This window comes from Anabrus simplex, chromosome 2, assembly GCF_040414725.1.
Source record: "Anabrus simplex isolate iqAnaSimp1 chromosome 2, ASM4041472v1, whole genome shotgun sequence".
Taxonomy (NCBI): Eukaryota; Metazoa; Arthropoda; class Insecta; order Orthoptera; family Tettigoniidae; genus Anabrus; species Anabrus simplex.
In genome coordinates this window covers 772,901,047-772,920,450 of record NC_090266.1, presented here as the reverse complement: position 1 = coordinate 772,920,450, position 19,404 = coordinate 772,901,047, and the positions used below count along the sequence as shown (strand labels likewise).

The window sequence follows — 19,404 nt, the reverse complement described above, 5'->3', positions numbered from 1 at the left end:
TAGCGATAACCTGAAGGAGGACAATATAAACAATCTGAAGTATATAAATCTGTATAAATGAATTTAACATTTCCAGTTTTTCAATACAATTATTGCCAAAACACAGCTGATAACCCGTAAACTGGGTAAGGGTAAAACAAGAATACGAACATTGAGAAAAAATAGTGCCTAAATCTAAAGCTTACAGGGGAATATAATGAACTTGACTCTCTGACTTTTTTGAAGTTCCTGATCAAAAAGTGAAAGCACCAAGTATCTAGGTATCATCATGGACAAGAAGCTGAACTGGACCAAACACATACAACACATGGAGGTGAAAGTAAACAAATGGATGAAATTGCTGAAGAGACTAGCAGGAGCTACTTGGGGGAGCACTCAAGACACACTCAACAGAACCTACAACACTTACACCAAACCTATTATAAAATATGGCAGTGAAGTACTTACTACAGCACCCCAATCAAATATTGATCGCCTTGATCAGAATAATGCCCTACGAATCATAATAGGCGCAATAAAAACCACGCCTGTAACCACCTTACAGTTGTATACCCACATCTTACCAACAGAAGAAGAGTTGAAACAACAAACAGCCAACTCATATCTCAGCTTACAAAAACTACCCCAAATGACCTGGGCCAAAAAATCAGTTACTAGCCCCAATCATAAAACCCAAAAAGATCCTTTGACTCTCGCCAAAGAATATATTAATAAGAGCAATCTGCAAATAAAACTTGAACCACTCTGTATGCCAGTCAACCCCACTGAATATATGCAAGTGACTGCAGATCTTACTTTGCTACAAGAGGCCTGCAAGAAAGACTGTTCACCATATGATCTAAAACAGCTGGCCCTCTGTACAATAGGAGAAAGATGTCCATCAAATCAATGGCTAAAAATACACTGACTGACAGAGCAAATGCAACACCAAGAAGGAGTGGTCAGAACTTTATGCCAATTGCAGGGTAGACTGACGTCACTGAGGTATGCTCATGATGTGAAATGCGCCGCTGTGCTGCGCACATAGCGAACGATAAATGGGACACGGCGTTGGCGAATGGCCCACTTCGTACCGTGATTTCTCAGCCGACAGTCATTGTAAAACGTGTTGTCGTGTGCCACAGGACACGTGTATAGCTAAGAATGCCAGGCCGCCGTCAACGGAGGCATTTCCAGCAGACAGACGACTTTACGAGGGGTATGGTGATCGGGCTGAGAAGGGCAGGTTGGTCGCTTCGTCAAATCGCAGCCGATACCCATAGGGATGTGTCCACGGTGCAGCGCCTGTGGCGAAGATGGTTGGCGCAGGGACATGTGGCACGTGCGAGGGGTCCAGGCGCAGCCCGAGTGACGTCAGCACGCGAGGATCGGCGCATCCGCCGCCAAGCGGTGGCAGCCCCGCACGCCACGTCAACCGCCATTCTTCAGCATGTGCAAGACACCCTGGCTGTTCCAATATCGACCAGAACAATTTCCCGTCGATTGGTTGAAGGAGGCCTGCACTCCCGGCGTCCGCTCAGAAGACTACCATTGACTCCACAGCATAGACGTGCACGCCTGGCATGGTGCCGGGCTAGAGCGACTTGGATGAGGGAATGGCGGAACGTCGTGTTCTCCGATGAGTCACGCTTCTGTTCTGTCGGTGATAGTCACCACAGACGAGTGTGGCGTCGGCGTGGAGAAAGGTCAAATCTGGCAGTAACTGTGGAGCGCCCTACCGCTAGACAACGCGGCATCATGGTTTGGGGCGCTATTGCGTATGATTCCACATCACCTCTAGTGCGTATTCAAGGCACGTTAAATGCCCACCACTACGTGCAGCATGTGCTGCGGCCGGTGGCACTCCCGTACCTTCAGGGGCTGCCCAATGCTCTGTTTCAGCAGGATAATGCCCGCCCACACACTGCTCGCATCTCCCAACAGGCTCTACGAGGTGTACAGATGCTTCCGTGGCCAGCGTACTCTCCGGATCTCTCACCAATCGAACATGTGTGGGATCTCATTGGACGCCGTTTGCAAACTCTGCCCCAGCCTCGTACGGACGACCAACTGTGGCAAATGGTTGACAGAGAATGGAGAACCATCCCTCAGGACACTATCCGCACTCTTATTGACTCTGTACCTCGACGTGTTTCTGCGTGCATCGCCGCTCGTGGTGGTCCTACATCCTACTGAGTCGATGCCGTGCGCACTGTGTAACTTGCATATCGGTTTGAAATAAACATCAATTATTCGTCCGTGCCGTCTCTGTTTTTTCCCCAACTTTCATTCCTTTCGAACCACTCCTTCTTGGTGTTGCATTTGCTCTGTCAGTCAGTGTATACACAGATGGCTCACAGGACAAGGAAAACAGAACTGGGGCAGGAATACATTCACCTCTCTTCTCACTCCCCTTCCCAGTAGGCCAAAACAAAACAAATTTTGATGCAGAGATAAAAGCAATTTCCCATGCACTACAACAGTTATTAGGTAGAAGTAATGATTACCAAAAATTTGTTATCCTTACAGATTCAAAAGCAGCCATCCAAGCCATCTCATCAAATAAAAAGTCTTAAAATAAAGAACTGAAAGAAATTCTATGTATGATAAAAACTCTCCAAAGACTCCACAAACAGATCTCATTTCCATGGATTCCTTGTCATTTTGGAATAACAGGTATTAAAGAAGCAGACAGATTAGCCATAAAAGGTACCACACTACTACAACCTGCCAATCAGACTGATTTTATGTCAGCAAAAAGGATTCTGAAAAATAATATTTAAAAAAGGCATGAAGAAATGGCAAAGAAAACAGCAGAAACCAAATTATGGAAGGATGTTGGTGCTAAATGGGATCAGCATAAAATAAAACCAAGAAGAGAAACTGTAGCCTTCTTCAGACTTAACACTGGCCACGAATGTCTTGCAGCTCATCTGAAACAAATCAACATCCTGAGATCCGAAAAATGCACACATTGCCATGACCCTGGAAGCAAAATGGATAAGGAACACCTGCTACATTGCAACAAACTTGATGTGACAGCCAAAACTTCAGGAAATCTTACTCAACCGTACTGGAATGCAAGAAAGCTGATGGATTGGAATCCGGGCTAGCCATAAGATACAACAAGAACAACAACATAATGAACTTGACAAATATAGGGCAATGAATATAATTTCACAATAAAGGGAAGAGTTTACCAAATAGTTAAATTTACAACTGATAGTAGTGGTAACAACCTGCTTGATAATACAAGTGTGTATAAAATGTGATACGGAAAAAAAAAAAAAAAAAAAAAAAAAAAAAAAAAAAAAAAAAAAAAAAAAAAAAACCCTATTCCAAGGGATCATAATTCATATTCACAGAATACTAAACTTGTATAACCTACAATATAACAGGCCAGGATGGATATCCGACTCATTGGCTGAATGGTCAGCATTGAGGCTTTCAGTTCAAAGGGTCCCAGGTTCGATTCCAGGCCGGATCAGGGATTTTAATTGCTTGTGATTAATTCTTCTATCTCAGGGACTGGGTGTTTGTGTTTGTGCCAACACTTTCATCTTCATATTCAGACAACGCAATACACTACCAACCACCACAGTAACACGCAATAGTGATTACATCCCTCCATATAGGGCTGGTGCCAGGAAGGGCATCCAGCCACTAAACATTGCCAAATCCACATCTGCGACACAGTTCGCACCTGTGACCCCACAGATGTGGGAAAAGCGGTAGAAGAAGAATGGGAGAGCGAGGATCCAGGAAACAACACGCGAGATGTATGTTAAAAATGTAGATAGAGAGGTTATGGAAGACCGTCATTCAGTTTCCGTAATGTAATTTAATTTAACATGGATAATATTGAATTTATTTTCAAAGAGTAACTGTCCAGAATGCGTAAACCACGCCTCCAACTCCCACCAAGGTAGCCGTAGAAGAAAATATAAGTTATATATTACATAAAATAGTGTCTTTTCCTCTCACCTTAAAATACAGCAGCAGAATGATGGGGCAGAGAAACCTTTCATGCCACGATGAGGTCCTATGTGCTCATTCATACCAAGATTACAATCTCGATTCCACCTACCGAAACAGGCAAGGTGGCGAGAATATATAGGCAGTAAGATGATTCCAGAAGGTACGAGCACGGAGAACAGCTGAGCACATGACGTAACACGTAACGAAGGACACAGATGAACATCCAATATGGCGACCAGTCAAAATTTAGCGGGAGTGAGTAAAGGTATACAGTACAAGTTGAAACATATGCTGAGTAGACATCAAAAGGCAAATTCAAAAAAATGTAAAAGTCTATACATACAGAGCACACGAAGTAGGATGGCACAATATCCGCACACTTTTTTTTTAAAAAGCAGCAATGATGTGATCTTGGGTCTTCGATAAGGTGCGAGTAAAGAGTAGGCAGATGATGCTGGTAGAGTCATGTAGAGTAGATGAAGAGCAGCACGTGGAAGTCCGTCAAAAGATAGAAAAGTAACACGTGCACACACACGGCAACAAGAAAACGAACAAGCATAAAAGACGTACTATAAAATCGCAGGAGTGTTTCCAGAGGAATGGGTAAAAGAAAAGAAGTAGGGGAGGGGATAACAATGAAGGGTACATAGTAACATTTACAATATTTTAGTAGTAACTGATCCCATGGATATCTCCATTAAAAAATGAGGCAGAATCGTGGAGACAGCTTTAAAGAATGAGCTCAGTGAGAAATGAGAGGCTTGAGATATAGAGATACATATATGTTAAGACACACACAATTTGAGGGAGGTGGGCTCTCTTTAAATCAAAAGGAGATGACACCAATTGTAAAAGGGCACTGACTGGAGTTGGGAGAGCGATCATACAGTATGGCCTAGTCCAAGAAAGAGAGAGCTTGGCGGAAATATCCGGGGCAGAGCTCTGAGAGTGGGCCTGTAATAAGATCAGATCTCTGACTTTAAATTTTGACTGAACACAATTACTGTTATAGGGTGTTTGGTGATTTTCCTGCACAGCGTACAAGTTCTGAAGGGAAGTCTCCCCTACAGTTTTGTAGGAATGAGAAGGTTGATCAGACAGAAGGGAGGAGAGGTTCAAATTCAAGGATAATGGAGAAGTCAACTTTCGACCTAAAAATAATAGAGGAGGGGAGTAGCATGTGGATTCATTACGGGAAGAATTTAATGCAAGTGTCAAAGATGGTAATAAAGTGGCCCATAGTTTATGATTATCATGATGAAGAATGGAAAGGGCTATCTGTAAGTTATGGTGGTAACGCTCAACCATATATTCTTGAGGGGTGTAGGGGGTGGTAGTCACCTTTTAAATCCCTAAAGAAAAGCATGCAAAATAAAACAGTTTAGATGTGAAAATACTGACATTAGCGGAGACCAAATTCTTCGGAATTCCAACAATAGGAAACACGTGGGTGGTGAGGACATTAACCAAAATTCTTGAGGATAATATTTCGTAGGGGACAAAGCATGAGAAATTTAAAGAATCCATCCAAAATCGTAAAGATATATGAATTGCTGTGGGATGATTTGGTGATAGGATCCACAATATCAATATAAAAGGTCTCCGCAGGGTAAGAGGGTGGGGAGGCAGCATACGTCCCTGATGGTAATGAATTACACAGCTTAGCTGCTTGGCACAGGTTTTATGAATCTTAGGCAAAAAAAAAAGAGGATGCGATACGTGAACGTGTTTTCGCCATTCCAAAATGTCTGCCTACTGGTGAAGAATGGTAATAATGTAAGATCATGGCATGTAGTGATTTGGGTAAGACAACTTCAGAAACAGACCTAGGAGTTGGTTTAAAGACGACTAAACCTTTAAAAAGGTGAAAAGGACTTTTGTATTGAGGGTCAGAAATGGTCTTAATTGTTGACAATAAGGATCAGTGACTTGATAAGAAAGACAAGATAAAAATGAAGTAGGAAATTGAGTCAAAGATGATACAGTATTAACACAAAATGTAGAAAGATTGGAATCAGAAACAGGGGGATCGGTATGAAGATTATTAGGTTGCGAATCTGGGGGCGAGTCAAAAAGGTGAGAAGGGGCATCAGCAACAGGATTATCATCACCAGAGATGAATTTTAATGAAAATTTAAATCAGACTAGGCACAGTAGCCAACAACTGGTACATCCAATTCTGGGGGCATGATTTAACAACCAAGTAAGAGCTTGATTATCAGTTTTGACTATCAACTCTTTATGCTCTAAGAAATGGGAACAATGTTCTAAAGTCAAAATTAAAGCTAGGGCTTCATGCTCATAAGCGGAATATTGTCGTTCTGTACGAGAGAGAAAATGACTAAGAAAGGCTATGGGTAAAATATTACCCTGTTTAACTTGATGGAGGACACCTTCAATGGCAATGTTTGAAGCATTAGTAATGAACTTCAAAGGGTAAAGTCTGGAAATTGTAAAATAGGAGCTTGTACAAGGAGTGACTAAGTGATCAAAGGCCGATTGCTGTGGTTCCGACCAGTGAAATTTTATCCCTTTTCGCTTCAAGTAATTAAGGGGTTTAGTTATTTGGGAGTAAGAGGGGATAAACTTATTATAAAATGCAGTTATGAAAAGAAAGGCACAAAGCTGCCTAATGTTTCTGGGAGGAGGAATATGATTAATAGCAGCGATACGTTCAGGATCTATGGAGAGACCCTGGCTTGACAAAATGTGTCTAAGAAATTTAATCGAAGGACGTGTCAGAAATATTTTAGCTGGATTGACAGTAAGATTAGCTGCCCTTACCCATGATAATACTTCAGTCAAGTGTTGCTTGTGGGTAGAAAAATCAGGGCTAAATATAAGCAGGTTATCAATATACAGGTAAATTCATTTATATTTAATATCTGAAAATAGTGAATCTCCTGGTCTTTGGATAATTTAGGAAAATAAATTTAAGCCAAAAGGGAGTTTAGTGAATTCAAAAAACCCATTAGGAGTTTTAAAGGGCCGTACATTTGCGACTAGCAAGGTTGAGGGTAATTTGATGAAAAGCAGAATTTACATCAAAAATGGAAAAATATTTAGAATTAGAAAAATACTGAAAGTCTGGGATGGGGTAAGCATTATATACTATTTTACTGTTGAGTTTTCTATAATTCATGACCAAATGTGAAGAACCATCAGCTTTGTCCACCAAAAATACAGAGGAGGCATAATTAGAAGGCGGAACAATGGTATCTTCAGCTAACATTTTGTCAAGTATTTGGTTAAGTCGTTTCATGTATGGGGGACTTAATTGATAAGCTACCGAACGAAAGGTCGATATGGATCTCATAGTTATGAGCAGTTCCTTAGGTTAAGGATATTACATCCTGGAATTCGCTTATTAGCTGTTTAAGATCTTCTCATTCAGTAGTAAAATACAAAAGGCAGCTATCAAAGTAGAATGAAGATGGTTCGCTAAAGGGATCCTAATGGTAGGCTCGAAATGAAAAGATATCTATAAGTTGACGGTGTCATAAATTAACCCTGTGTGAGAAAACAAGTCGTATCCCAAGATACCAAGAATGGCAAATCTTTAACGATATGGAATTGGTAGAAGCAAGCAAGATGTTGAATTTTTAGATTAAGCTGAACAATGCCCAATAAATTTAGGGGGGTGGTTAGAACCAGAAGCACAACGAGCCATAGAAGAAGAAACTTTAAGTTCAGGGTAAAATTGATTTAACTGTTAAAAAAAGGTATAACTTATCAATAATAAATATCCAGTATCCCCTCAGTGGGAACATTCTGCATTAGTAAGATCACTGAGGAGGTGTGGGGAATAACATGGTGATGTTGCGGCAGATTAGGATCCGAGATACGCTTGCTGCCGATTAGTGTGGTCGAGACCTGTTTCCCGAGCAAGGAGTAGAGCAAGGTGTAGAAATATGTCCTCGTCCTCCACACCGAAAACACGTAAGGGGTTGATTGCGGTTAGAATACCGCTTTCCCTGAGAAGGCAACTGAACATTAAATGTTGAATGCAGGGGGATGGGAAAAGATGGTGGGGGGGACAGCAGAATACTAGGATGTATTGCTGGTAGGAATTTAGAGCATCAGCAGGGCAATGTTTTACAAGTATGCTAAAGAGGTAGGCGGGGCAAAGGATTAATTAATTGGCAGAAGGAAGGAGAGGCATAAAATTGTACTACTGAAATAAGTTCAGATGGATTATTTGCAATTGCCAATATACCCATAAAAGTGATTATAGTGTCAAGGTAATCGTATGTAGTCTCGTGAAGGTGCTGATGCCTATGAATAAATTCAAGACTCAAATCATGTCGGATTTCATAGGGAAGAAAGTGTCTGTGAAGGGCATCGTGCAAATCTTCCCAGAACTGAAAATGGTTCATATTCTCTAACCAAAATTTGTCCAAATATGTAGAAATCTTACAAGTGTAATAAGGTAAGGAGTTGGGGAAATGAAGCTAACTGAGTTTGAAAAAATTTATGGGCAGAGAATAACCATGAAATTAAACTTCTTGGATCAGTGACGGTTAACTGCGTGACATGAAGAAGAGCTTGTTTTATTATGTGGAAGTAAAGAGAATGGTGCAAGGCTGTATTTGGAAGATTTAAAGAAATATCAGGCTGATGAATGGAAGCAGGAGGAAAATGTGTCTTCTGAGACTGATGTCCAGGGTCAGGTTGCATAGCGTGTATTCTAGAAAATGCTTCTGGTACATTAGATACAGAACTCAAATGCTTAACAGGAAGCTCAAACTGTTCATAGACAGGAAGTGTATCCAAAAATTATAATTTTGAAGAAGTATCCCCAAAATTAGTGGCATCAAAATTTGGTAGAGACTGAGTCTGTAGCTGACAAGTATTGGAAGTAGACGAGTCTAAAAGATGTACAAAATCATCAGAAAAGTGTGCCACAGTAACTGAATTTAGGAATAAATTTACGAAAGAATAATAATAATGATATTAATAATAATAGGGATATGATAATAATACAATAAATCCGACTCGTTGGCTAAATGGTCAGCGTACTGGCCTTCGATCAGAGGATCCCGGGTTCGATTCCCGGCCGGGTCAAGGATTTTAATCACTTCTGATTAATTCTTCTGGCTCGGGCACTGGGTGTTTGTGTCTGTCCCAACACTCTCCTCTTCATATTCATACAACATACCACACTACCAACCACCACAGAAACACACAATAGTGATTACATCCCTCCATACAGGGTTGGCGTCAGGAAGGGCATCCGGCCGTAAAGCAGGGCCAAATCCACATGTGCGACGCAGTTAGCACCCACAACCCCGCAGGTGTGAGAAAAAGGGGTAGGAAAAGAAGAAGAAGAATACAATAAAGTCACAAAAGTGGTTTGCTACACGATTAAAAACTGTAGGAGCTTGATATACTGTAAGAATATTAAATGTATTCTGCTACCAATTGTAATATCACCTTGGGGGTAACATGAATGCAATTTAATGTTAAGGTTTTTAGCTCAATGGGGGAATTCAGTAAAATCCCAGTGAAATAATGTTGGGTGATGAAAGCACAATAAATACTTGAACAAGTGGTTAAGTATAGCAGAAGGTTGACAAAAGGCAATAGGAAACTTATAGTTATCCAACCCGCAGAATCAATTACCAGTCATATTATGCATGTAATGCATTTATTTCATTACTCAGTAGAGATGTTCAACACCCATAAACTGCAAAGAATATGTATGTGTATGTCTAGTGGAAATAAAAAGGAAATGAGATAGGCCCAATGTTAGTGAAAGAGGACAGTTAGGACTGAATAAGTATATGGGCAAGAACAAGATAATAGTATTTCCAGTAACATATATTTTCTTCCTGTTTTAACCAGCAGAAAATATAACAACAATATATAATAAAGGAACAACAGCTTGATAATAGGAAATTTTCAGCGATAACCTGAAGGAGGACAGTACAAATAATCTAAAGTATAAAAATCTGTATAAATGAATTTAACATTTACAGTTTTCAATACAATGACTGCCAAGACACAGCTGATAACCCATAAAATGAGTAAGGGTAAAGTAGGAATATCAACATTGAGAAAAGATAGTGCCTAAATCTAATGCCTACAGTGGAATATAATGAACTTGACAAATATAGGGCAATGAATATAATTTCACAATAAACGGAAGAGTTTACCAAATAGTTAAATTTAGAACCGATAGTAGGGGTAACAACCTGCTAGATAATACAAGTGTGCATAAGATGTGATACATTTTTTAAAAAAACTATTCCGAGGGATCATCAGTCATATTCACAGAATACAAAACTTATATAACCTACAATATAACAGGCCGGGATGGGAGAGATAGGATTCAGGAAACAACATGCAAGATGTACGTAAGAAATGTAGATAAAGAGGTTATGGAAGACAGCCATTCAGTTTCCGCGATGCAGTTTAACATGGATAATATTGAGTTTATCCTCAAAGTCTTAGTAACTGTCCATAGCTCGTAGATCACTCTCCAAATCCCACCAAGGTAGCCGTAGAAGAAAATATAAGTTAAATATTGCATAAAATAGTTTCCATTTCTCTCACCTTAAAATACAGCTACAGAATGATGGGGCAGAGAAACTTCTCATGCCGCGATGAAGTCCTATGGGCTCATTCATACCAAGATTACAACTCGATTCCACCTGCCGAAACAGGCAAGGTGGCGAGAATACATAGGCAGTAAGATGATTCCAGAAGGTACGAGCACAGAAAACAGCTGAGCACATGACGTAACACATAACGAAGGAAACAGATGAACATCCAATATGGCGACCAGTCAAAATTTAGCGGGAGAGAATAAAGGTATACAAGTCGAAACATAAGCAGTGTAAACATCAAAAAGTAAGTTTAAAAAAATCTAAAAGTCTATATATACGGAGCACATGAAGTAGAATGGCACATCACATAAAATAACTTGTGTAGGACAAAATTCCAGTACCTCAGAGACTAACTACAAAGCAAATATTGTTATAAACAAGGCATGTTTTAGTCAGACAGTTCCTTAGTGTGTTTAATATCTTATAGTCTACCATGTAAGCAGCTTAAAACTACTCCATCTGGTGCACACCATTAATGGTCTGTGTTGAATGGCTGTGAGCACCCTTAATACAACCGTATTAGAAATTCAATAACTTTGCAGTGATCAAAACCTACCTAACAACTGAGACATAAAGATCATTGAGGTCCACAGCAGCAACATGAGAGGAGGCAGCTTCAGGAAATTCCCAAGGAGTAGCATTAAAATTTTGTTCACTCTCCACTTCACTAAAGGCTGGATCACCTGCAAGGTACAATAAATATATGATAACATTCAATAATTTAATTTTAAGAGCAGAACATGAAATTTATTGATGCTTAGATGCAAAACATAATTTTACAATGCAATCTGAATGACAGGGACAGGGTTATCTATTCTGAAGATATCACATGCCTTGGTAAGAAGCTAGCAACAATACCACTCAGCTATCATGCCTGTAATTTTTTACAAGATGGAACCACCATCACATATCATTGGTATGAACAAAAACACTCTACTGATGATATTGAAGGGGAAAATATTTACAAAGTTAATACCAAAAAAAAAAAAAAAAAAAATGCCTCGAAAGTTCAGAGCTTTTCTGACGCGTTTACCATTATGTTTGAGAGTTCCGTATGCAGTTGAACTACTAAAACATAAGATACGTTATAATTACAAACAAGATGACTTTGACTGTGTGTCTCAGTGAAGTTTGGTTATGATCAGTAGAAACTGAACATAGTTTAAATTGTAGTTTTGGCATAAAATGCTACTCTTCTATGATGATAATAATGTTATTTTTTTTACGTCCCACTAACTACATTTATGGTTTTCGGAGACGCCGAGGTGCTGGAATTTAGTCCCGCAGGAGTTCTTTTACTTGCCAGTAAATCTACCGACACGAGGCTGACGTATTTGAGCACCTTCAAATACCACCGGACTGAGCCAGGATCGAACCTGCCACATTGGGGTCAGAAGGCCAGTGCCTCAACCGTCTGTGCCACTCAGCCCGGCACTCTTCTATGATGAGGGAGATGGTACTGCACAGACATGTACAAACATTTGTGAAATATCTGGAAAGTGGTTTGCAAAATTGAAAGTCAGGAATTTCATTGAAATGAAATATTAAGGGGGAATAAGAAGAAAGAAAATCCAGGCAGGTTGAGTGGCTCAGACAGCAGAAGCCTTCTGAGACCAAGTTGGCAAGTTTGGTCTTGGCTCAGTCCAGTGATGTTTGAAGGCACTAAAATTCACCAGCCTCATGTCAATAGATTTACTGGCACATAAAAGAACTCCTGTGGGATAAAATTCTGTCGCCTCAGCATCACCGAAAAGTAGCGAGTGGGACATAAAACCAACACCATTATTAAGATAATCTTCTATGTTTGGTGGAATTTCAATGGCATTCTTTACTATGAGCTAATGCCACACAATCAGACTATCAATACAGATGTGTACTGTAACCAGCTGGAAAAATTACACTGAACCATATAACAGCAGAACAGAAAAGCTCTGTGTTCCAGTAAGACAAAGTGAGAATTCACGTGTTTCTGGACATCCACAGAAAGTTGCACAGGATTGGCTAGGATGTCTCGCCACTCTCACTAATTTTATTGGTCAACATGCAATCCAACTTCCCACTGGTTCAGTCTCCAGGTAAGTTTTTGAAGGGAACAAGATTTAATTTCAATATTGTAAAAAAAGCATCTGAATGAATTATTTGTCTCCAAGCTTGCACAGTTCTAGATGAATGAAATCCTAAAACTGCTAGAAAGATGACTAAATTCATGAGGCAAAATGTTTCATTTCCACCTAAGAAAATGTTCACAACTTTCCACACAACTCAATGAGAATAAATTTACTTTCTTGAGTAAACATTTGTAACAGGATATGACAAATTAAATTTAATATCATAAATATTTGAACTAAACAAAACTGTTGGATTAAAATAAAGGAAAATTATAGAAATAACTTTCTCCAAATGTGTCTGTAAAGATGGAGGAAAGATGTACTCTATGTTTCAGAAACACAATTGTTCTTTTATTCAATGATATGCATATACAGTTTGCCCTGTCAAGAACTGTCAAGGATAGGAATGTATTTTTTCATAATGTTGCTTTCTTTGAAAATGACCTAATGTCTTACATTTAAGTTCAGCTAATGAATGACAAGTCTACACAAATAATATCTTTAGGTAAGTTCTATTTGAACTTAGACTTTTCTGAGCAGGTTTAGATAAATATTTATTAAAGAGGTGCTTGGGTTGTACTGTTTGAATTGTTCAGATTCTTGAATCCAAGATGTTTTGTAGTTTATGGTCTTGCATTTGAAACTTCATAGAAGACACCATCATTTCTTATACTTGCTCAAAAGAATTTCTCAAGCCAGCACATAAACCGGGAATTCCTCACAGTGAAATGTAAAATGCTCCCCTGTATGGCATAAGGTTGGAGTTATTGACGAGTTGACAAGCAGATAGTGTATCATGGTTACCACAGGTGCATAGGTGTCCCAAAGCGGTTAGTTCTACAAAAGGAATTCTTATATCTTTTTTACAAGTTGCTTTACGTCGCACCGACACAGATGAATCTTATGGCGACGATGGGATAGGAAAGGGCTAGGAGTGGGAAGGAAGCGGCCGTGACCTTAACTAAGGTACAACCCCAACATTTGCCTGGTGTGAATAAGTAAAACTATCTTCAGGGCTACAGACAGTGGGGTTCGAACGCACTATCTCCCGAATGCAACAAAAGGAATTAAACACGTACTAAGCACGTCTCACAAACATGAATCTTAACATTTCTTGCATTCTTGCCTTTATCTGGAGGTTATATTCATAAATTCTCAAGCAAGGCAATCATAAATATAAAGTAAAAACTATATTTAACAAATGCAAAACAAAATGAGGATATTTACCCCAGGAGCCTTTATGTGTTTGGTAAACATACTCCATCTTTTGTGTCAATGAGCTAATTGTTTGGAACTCATTCGTGGAGAAATTTGAACCTTGCAGGAGTTCCAATACTGACAAAAGGAAGGGTCCACCAGAAGGTGGACCAGGGACATACACTTCAAAATTCTCAAATGTGGCATGCAGCACCTTCCTTCTGACTGGCTGAAAGCTGGCCAAATCGTGCAAAGTCATATTGCCTCCAGCTTGATTTACAGCTGAAACTATTGTCCTGGCAAGACTCCCATTGTATATTTCTGCAACAAACAACACAAACAAGTTGTGAAATGAGAGAGTAAATATAAAATTTTCCTTATGCAACTAAAATTTTAATGGCTTTTGATTAATTCTTCTAGCTGGGGGGCTGGGTATTTGTGTCTGTCCCAACACTCTCTTCTTCATATTGTATTCAGACGACACACCACAATACCAACCACCACAGAAACACAAAATAGAGATTACAATCCTCCATATAGGGTTAGTGTCAGGAAGGGCATCCGGCCGTAAAACAGGGCCAACTCCAAATGTGTGGCACAGTTCGCACCCACGACCCCACACTTCCTGTATGCACTTATAATCTATGAAAGATGTACTGTAGATCTAGTAGGTTAAGAGCAAATAAAAGACATCCTCAATTGAGGACGAACAACAGTCACTACCCAGAATACTGAATATAGGCTACCACCCGGCAAGTAGAAATGGCATAGTTTTATTCCGTCTGAAATAATTAAGAAATACTCCGACAAATCTTCACCTGCTTCTTAAATGCAGTCGTAGTTATGAATCAACATATTGCCAAAATCATTCAGTTTTACGGTACAGTGGATAAAATGATATACCGTAGTTTTAAATCGAATTAAGGGAAATATAAAATAATGCTAGTTTTGGCTTTAAAATATAGGCTAAATAACTCATGCCAAAGTGTATACCGCAGTCTATTTTTAAAATGATATATCGTAGTTTTAAAGCGAATTAAGGGAAATATAAAATAATGCTAGTTTTCGCTTTAAAATATAGGCTAAAAAACTCATGCCAAAGTGTATACCGCAGTCTATTTTCAAATAATTATTTATTAACATATAATCATCTTAGGAGCCCAACTCCTTAGCTGGATGGTCAGCATTGAGGCCTTCTGTGCAGAGGGTCCTGGATTCGATTCTCTGCCAAGTCGGGGATTTTAATCTCTTCTGATTAATTCTTCTGGCTTGGGAACTGGGTGTTTGTGTTTATCCCAACACTCTCCTCTTCATATTCAGACAAAACACCACACTATCAACCCCCACAGAAACACGCAATATTGATTACATCCCTCCGCACAGGGTTATCGTCGGGAAGGGCATCCGGCCGTAAAACAGGGCCAGCCTGGCTGAGTGGCTCAGGCTGTTGAGGCGCTGGCCTCTTGACCCCAACTTGGCATGCTCGATCCTGGCTCAGTCCAGTGGTATTTGAACGTGCTCAAATACGTCAGCCTCGTGTCGGTAGATTTACTGGCACATAAAAGAACTCCTGCGGGGCTAAATTCCGGCACCTCGGCGTCTCCGAAAACCGTAAAAGTAGTTAGTGAGACGTAAAGCCAATATCATTATTATTTATTATAAAACAGGGCCAAATCCACAGTGCGGAACAGTTCACACACGCGACCCCACAGGTGTGGGAAAAGCGATAGAAGAAGAATAAGTAGTGTAATCGTGTAAGGAGTTCCAATATATCTAACATATACGTCTCCTACGGTGTAATCGTTCTTGAAAAAATATAGAAGAGAGTGTGACATACCGTACGCGAAAAAAGGAAAAAAATACTGTGCGCACAGTAGTAAGAGATGTTATACATGGTTATATGTACATTTTTCTGGTAGTATTTTCCATTATTTTCGTTAAAAATCACATATAATCAGTTATGTTTCCTACGCTGCATTATTGAATGAAAGAATCTGTTGTTCCAACGCGGAGAGTCGAGCGAGAAACTTTCTGTAGCTCTAGTCGAAAGAAGATATTGTAATGACATCTGTTGAGTGAAATGTAAACTACGTGAACAGGAATAGAGACTCGTCTTATGCTCATCTAGAAAAAATTCCTGTAGACTGCCGGGATTGAACAGAAGTAGTGCCAATATCTCAAACATACGTCCTGTATGGTGCATTCAATCTTGAAAGACATCATTTTAAGAAGAATGGAACTTAGGCAAAGTAATATTGGATGTCATCCATTAGCACTGTATATTTGTGATAAGTTTCTTCGTTACTGTATATAAACAATAATAATTATTAAATTAATGTCATAATGGTCCACCTTTCTCACGCTCTCTCTCTCTCTCTCTCTCTCTCTCTCTCTCTCTCCCCCCTTCTATTTATTAAATTTATCTATCATTTATTCAGGTTAACTTCATGGACACCACAATGAACTGCGAATTTATATCTTTTCTTTTTGCTAGGGGCTTTACGTCGCACTGACACAGATAGGTCTTATGGCGACGATGGGGTAGGAAAGGTCTAGGAGTTGGAAGGAAGCGGCCGTGGCCTTAATTAATGTACAGCCCCAGCATTTGCCTGGTGTGAAAATGGGAAACCACGGAAAACCATCTTCAGGGCTGCCGATAGTGGGATTCGAACCTACTATCTCCCGGATGCAAGCTCACAGCCGCGCGCCTCTACGCGCACGGCCAACTCGCCTGGTCGAATTTATATCAGCCACAAATTAAGAATGTGTCGGTTTTAACCATATCTTCATGTGCCATCTTGACAATGTCCAACAGCATTTCAGCATGATTTTAACAAGCACTACGCGAGCATTTCATATTATTTATGTTGGTCGATGTGGAAACACCATCTAGCAGTTCTGCGTTAGCTGGTGGTTGTTTACAGTGGCGTCCAGTGGCTTGCATACTGCTAACACCACTCAAGTAGATCTTGTGATTGATGATCTGACTACAGAATCAACATTTACCAGTTCCCGTTTTGCAATTGAAATTGTAATGATTCTATGAATATTAATACAAGAAAGAGTCTGGATGATGAGCATACTCCAGATGCTAAGAATTTAGAGCCTAATTTATTTTTCAGACTTTATACATAGTTCATCCCAGATTTTAATATTGATTGTGTGTTTATACACTAGTTTTTATGTCAATTGTGTGTTTGTACATTTGTTTAGTTATTAGATGTATTACATTAAGGCTGAAGATGGCCAGTCAAGGCCGAAAGTAGTTCCTAGTTTAGTAATGTAATGCAATAATATTGCATATTATAGTACTGAAAAAGGTGGACCATTACAACATTATTTTAATAATATTATTGTGATCACAATTCAATACGGATCAAAACCATGAAGTTTATATCCTATGATTAAGTAGCCAACCATGCAAAAAAAAAAATTTAAAAAAATCAGAAAGCCTATTTATATTTAGGTCTTAAAGTCGAAATAGCCAAATTGTGCAAAGACATCGAATTTCTCAAACAGTGTATTGCTCACAATTTGACACCCAACTTTCTTAAAAACAAGTTTAAGAATCATTGTTCTTCTTTTCAAATTACTAAAACCCAAACTAGACCAAATAATATTTGGCTGAGAGGGGAGATCAAATTTTTGTACAAGAAAAAGTCCTTTTTTAACCATAGATTATATGAGACTCACCTCGAAACTACAATTTTACTTTAGGATGCTCACTGGAACCTATTTCAAGCCCAAGTTGACAATAGATTTATTGTATTATCAAAGAAACAACAAACCCTAGAGAAAAAGCTGCATATGTTAATGAACTCTAAGCTCAACAATAACTATGCTAAAGAAACCAACAAAAACACTAGGCCTAACACGCCCAATGAATTTCACCCTCCGATCATAAATTTGTCCAAGGTACCCTTGAATGAAGATGAAAGTTCCATTTTAGCCAGAGGCCCTAAACACAATTGGCCTAATTTCAACACTCTGAACACAGCCATCACTACAACAGTAGAAGCAGAATTAACCATTAGCAAATTGCCAACAGATAAACAAGACAAAGTAAAAATTGAAGTAAAAAGAAATTAAACTCCATTCTTAACCCAAAAAACTATATTAACTCCTGTAATTCACCCCTTACTACTCATTAAGACAATAGTTACAAGGATTCAATTCTCTTACAAAAGCAAATACATGCTCTGAAAAGAAAATCGATGATGATAATGTTATAATTAGGGCCTGGATTAAAAAAAAATGGATATGTGCATATGCATGTGCATATTTTGAACGTTAGCGCATATTTTGAATGTTAGCGCATATTTTGACCGTTATTGCATATATAGATATATTTTTCTCTTATGTGTGATCGATTATCTAAGATTTCAGAACGAAATGAAAAATCAAATGAACTCTATATATGTTGTACATCCCTTGGCAACACAAGAAGCCTTCCCTGATGAAGGAAAGTGCTTTCAGTGTTGCAGATGGATAATGACACTTTTAACAACAGCTATTTCCTTCTTTCCGACATTCAATCCATAAGCAACTATATAAGTGGAATCAGGCAGTCTTTGCCAGAAGAATGTTCTAAGCAGTCAGTGCTGGAGTACAAGAATTGCCCAGTTACGTCCGTCGATGTAGAATGATCAGTATCAGCATATAAATTAATTCTGTTTGACAATAGAAAGTCACTGATCTCGGAAAACATTGAATATCTGTTAATAACCTACTGCCATGCATCATTTTACAAGGAATGAAACATGTTTATCAATTTAACACTGAGTAAAAATTAAATAATGTGTTTGGTAAGTGTATTTTGTTTTATTTTTCGTGCATATTTTCAACATTTTTAGTGCATATATGCACGGATATTTTTGGAGATTTTGTGCATATGAATCCGGGCCCTACTGTAATTACGAAAGCAGATAAAGGTAACACTACCGTCATAATGGACAAAAATGAATATGTAAGCAAAACAAATCAATTTCTTAAAGATACTGTAGCTCATTCTCTACAGTAAAGAAAGACCCTACCCCGAGAATCCAACATCAACTTAAGCAGACGCTCAAGAATACTTCATATCTATTGACAGATCAAGAAAAAACTAAATTAATTAATATGAGCCCTCCCCAAGATACACAAAACCGGCATCCCATATGCCTGATCATTAACTATAGACAGAGTCCGTTATATAAAGCATCACAATTCATTCAAAGATTTTTATGAAGGAACTACCATTTTTTGTTGAACATATGTCAAAAACACTAAAGACTTGATCAATAAATTAAAAAAGTTTAACATTCAATCCAATCATTCTCTCCACTCATTCGATATTGTAAACATGTATCCTAGCATACAAATCTTCAAGGTATACCCCATCATTCAAAACAATTTAAGCAAATACAGCAGCCTAAGTATATTAGAAATACAGGATTTCATGTCTATGCTTAAATTAGTTATAAGCAACAATTATTTCACTTTTAATAATGTTATTTATCAACAAGAATAATTGGCTATGGGATCGCTGGCCTCGG

General features: G+C 38.8%; 1 protein-coding gene across 1 annotated transcript in view; it reads right to left on the bottom strand.

The window, feature by feature from the left end:
- Positions 1 to 19,404, bottom strand: part of LOC136864447 (glutathione hydrolase 7) — a 203,729-nt gene that overhangs the window by 21,614 nt on the left and 162,711 nt on the right. The window contains exons 6-7 of the mRNA XM_067141452.2: positions 13,901 to 14,191; positions 11,122 to 11,248 (exon numbers count right to left, since the gene is read on the bottom strand). Coding sequence (XP_066997553.2) covers positions 11,122 to 11,248; positions 13,901 to 14,191 — 418 coding nt within the window. The remainder of the gene's footprint in view (positions 1 to 11,121; positions 11,249 to 13,900; positions 14,192 to 19,404) is intronic.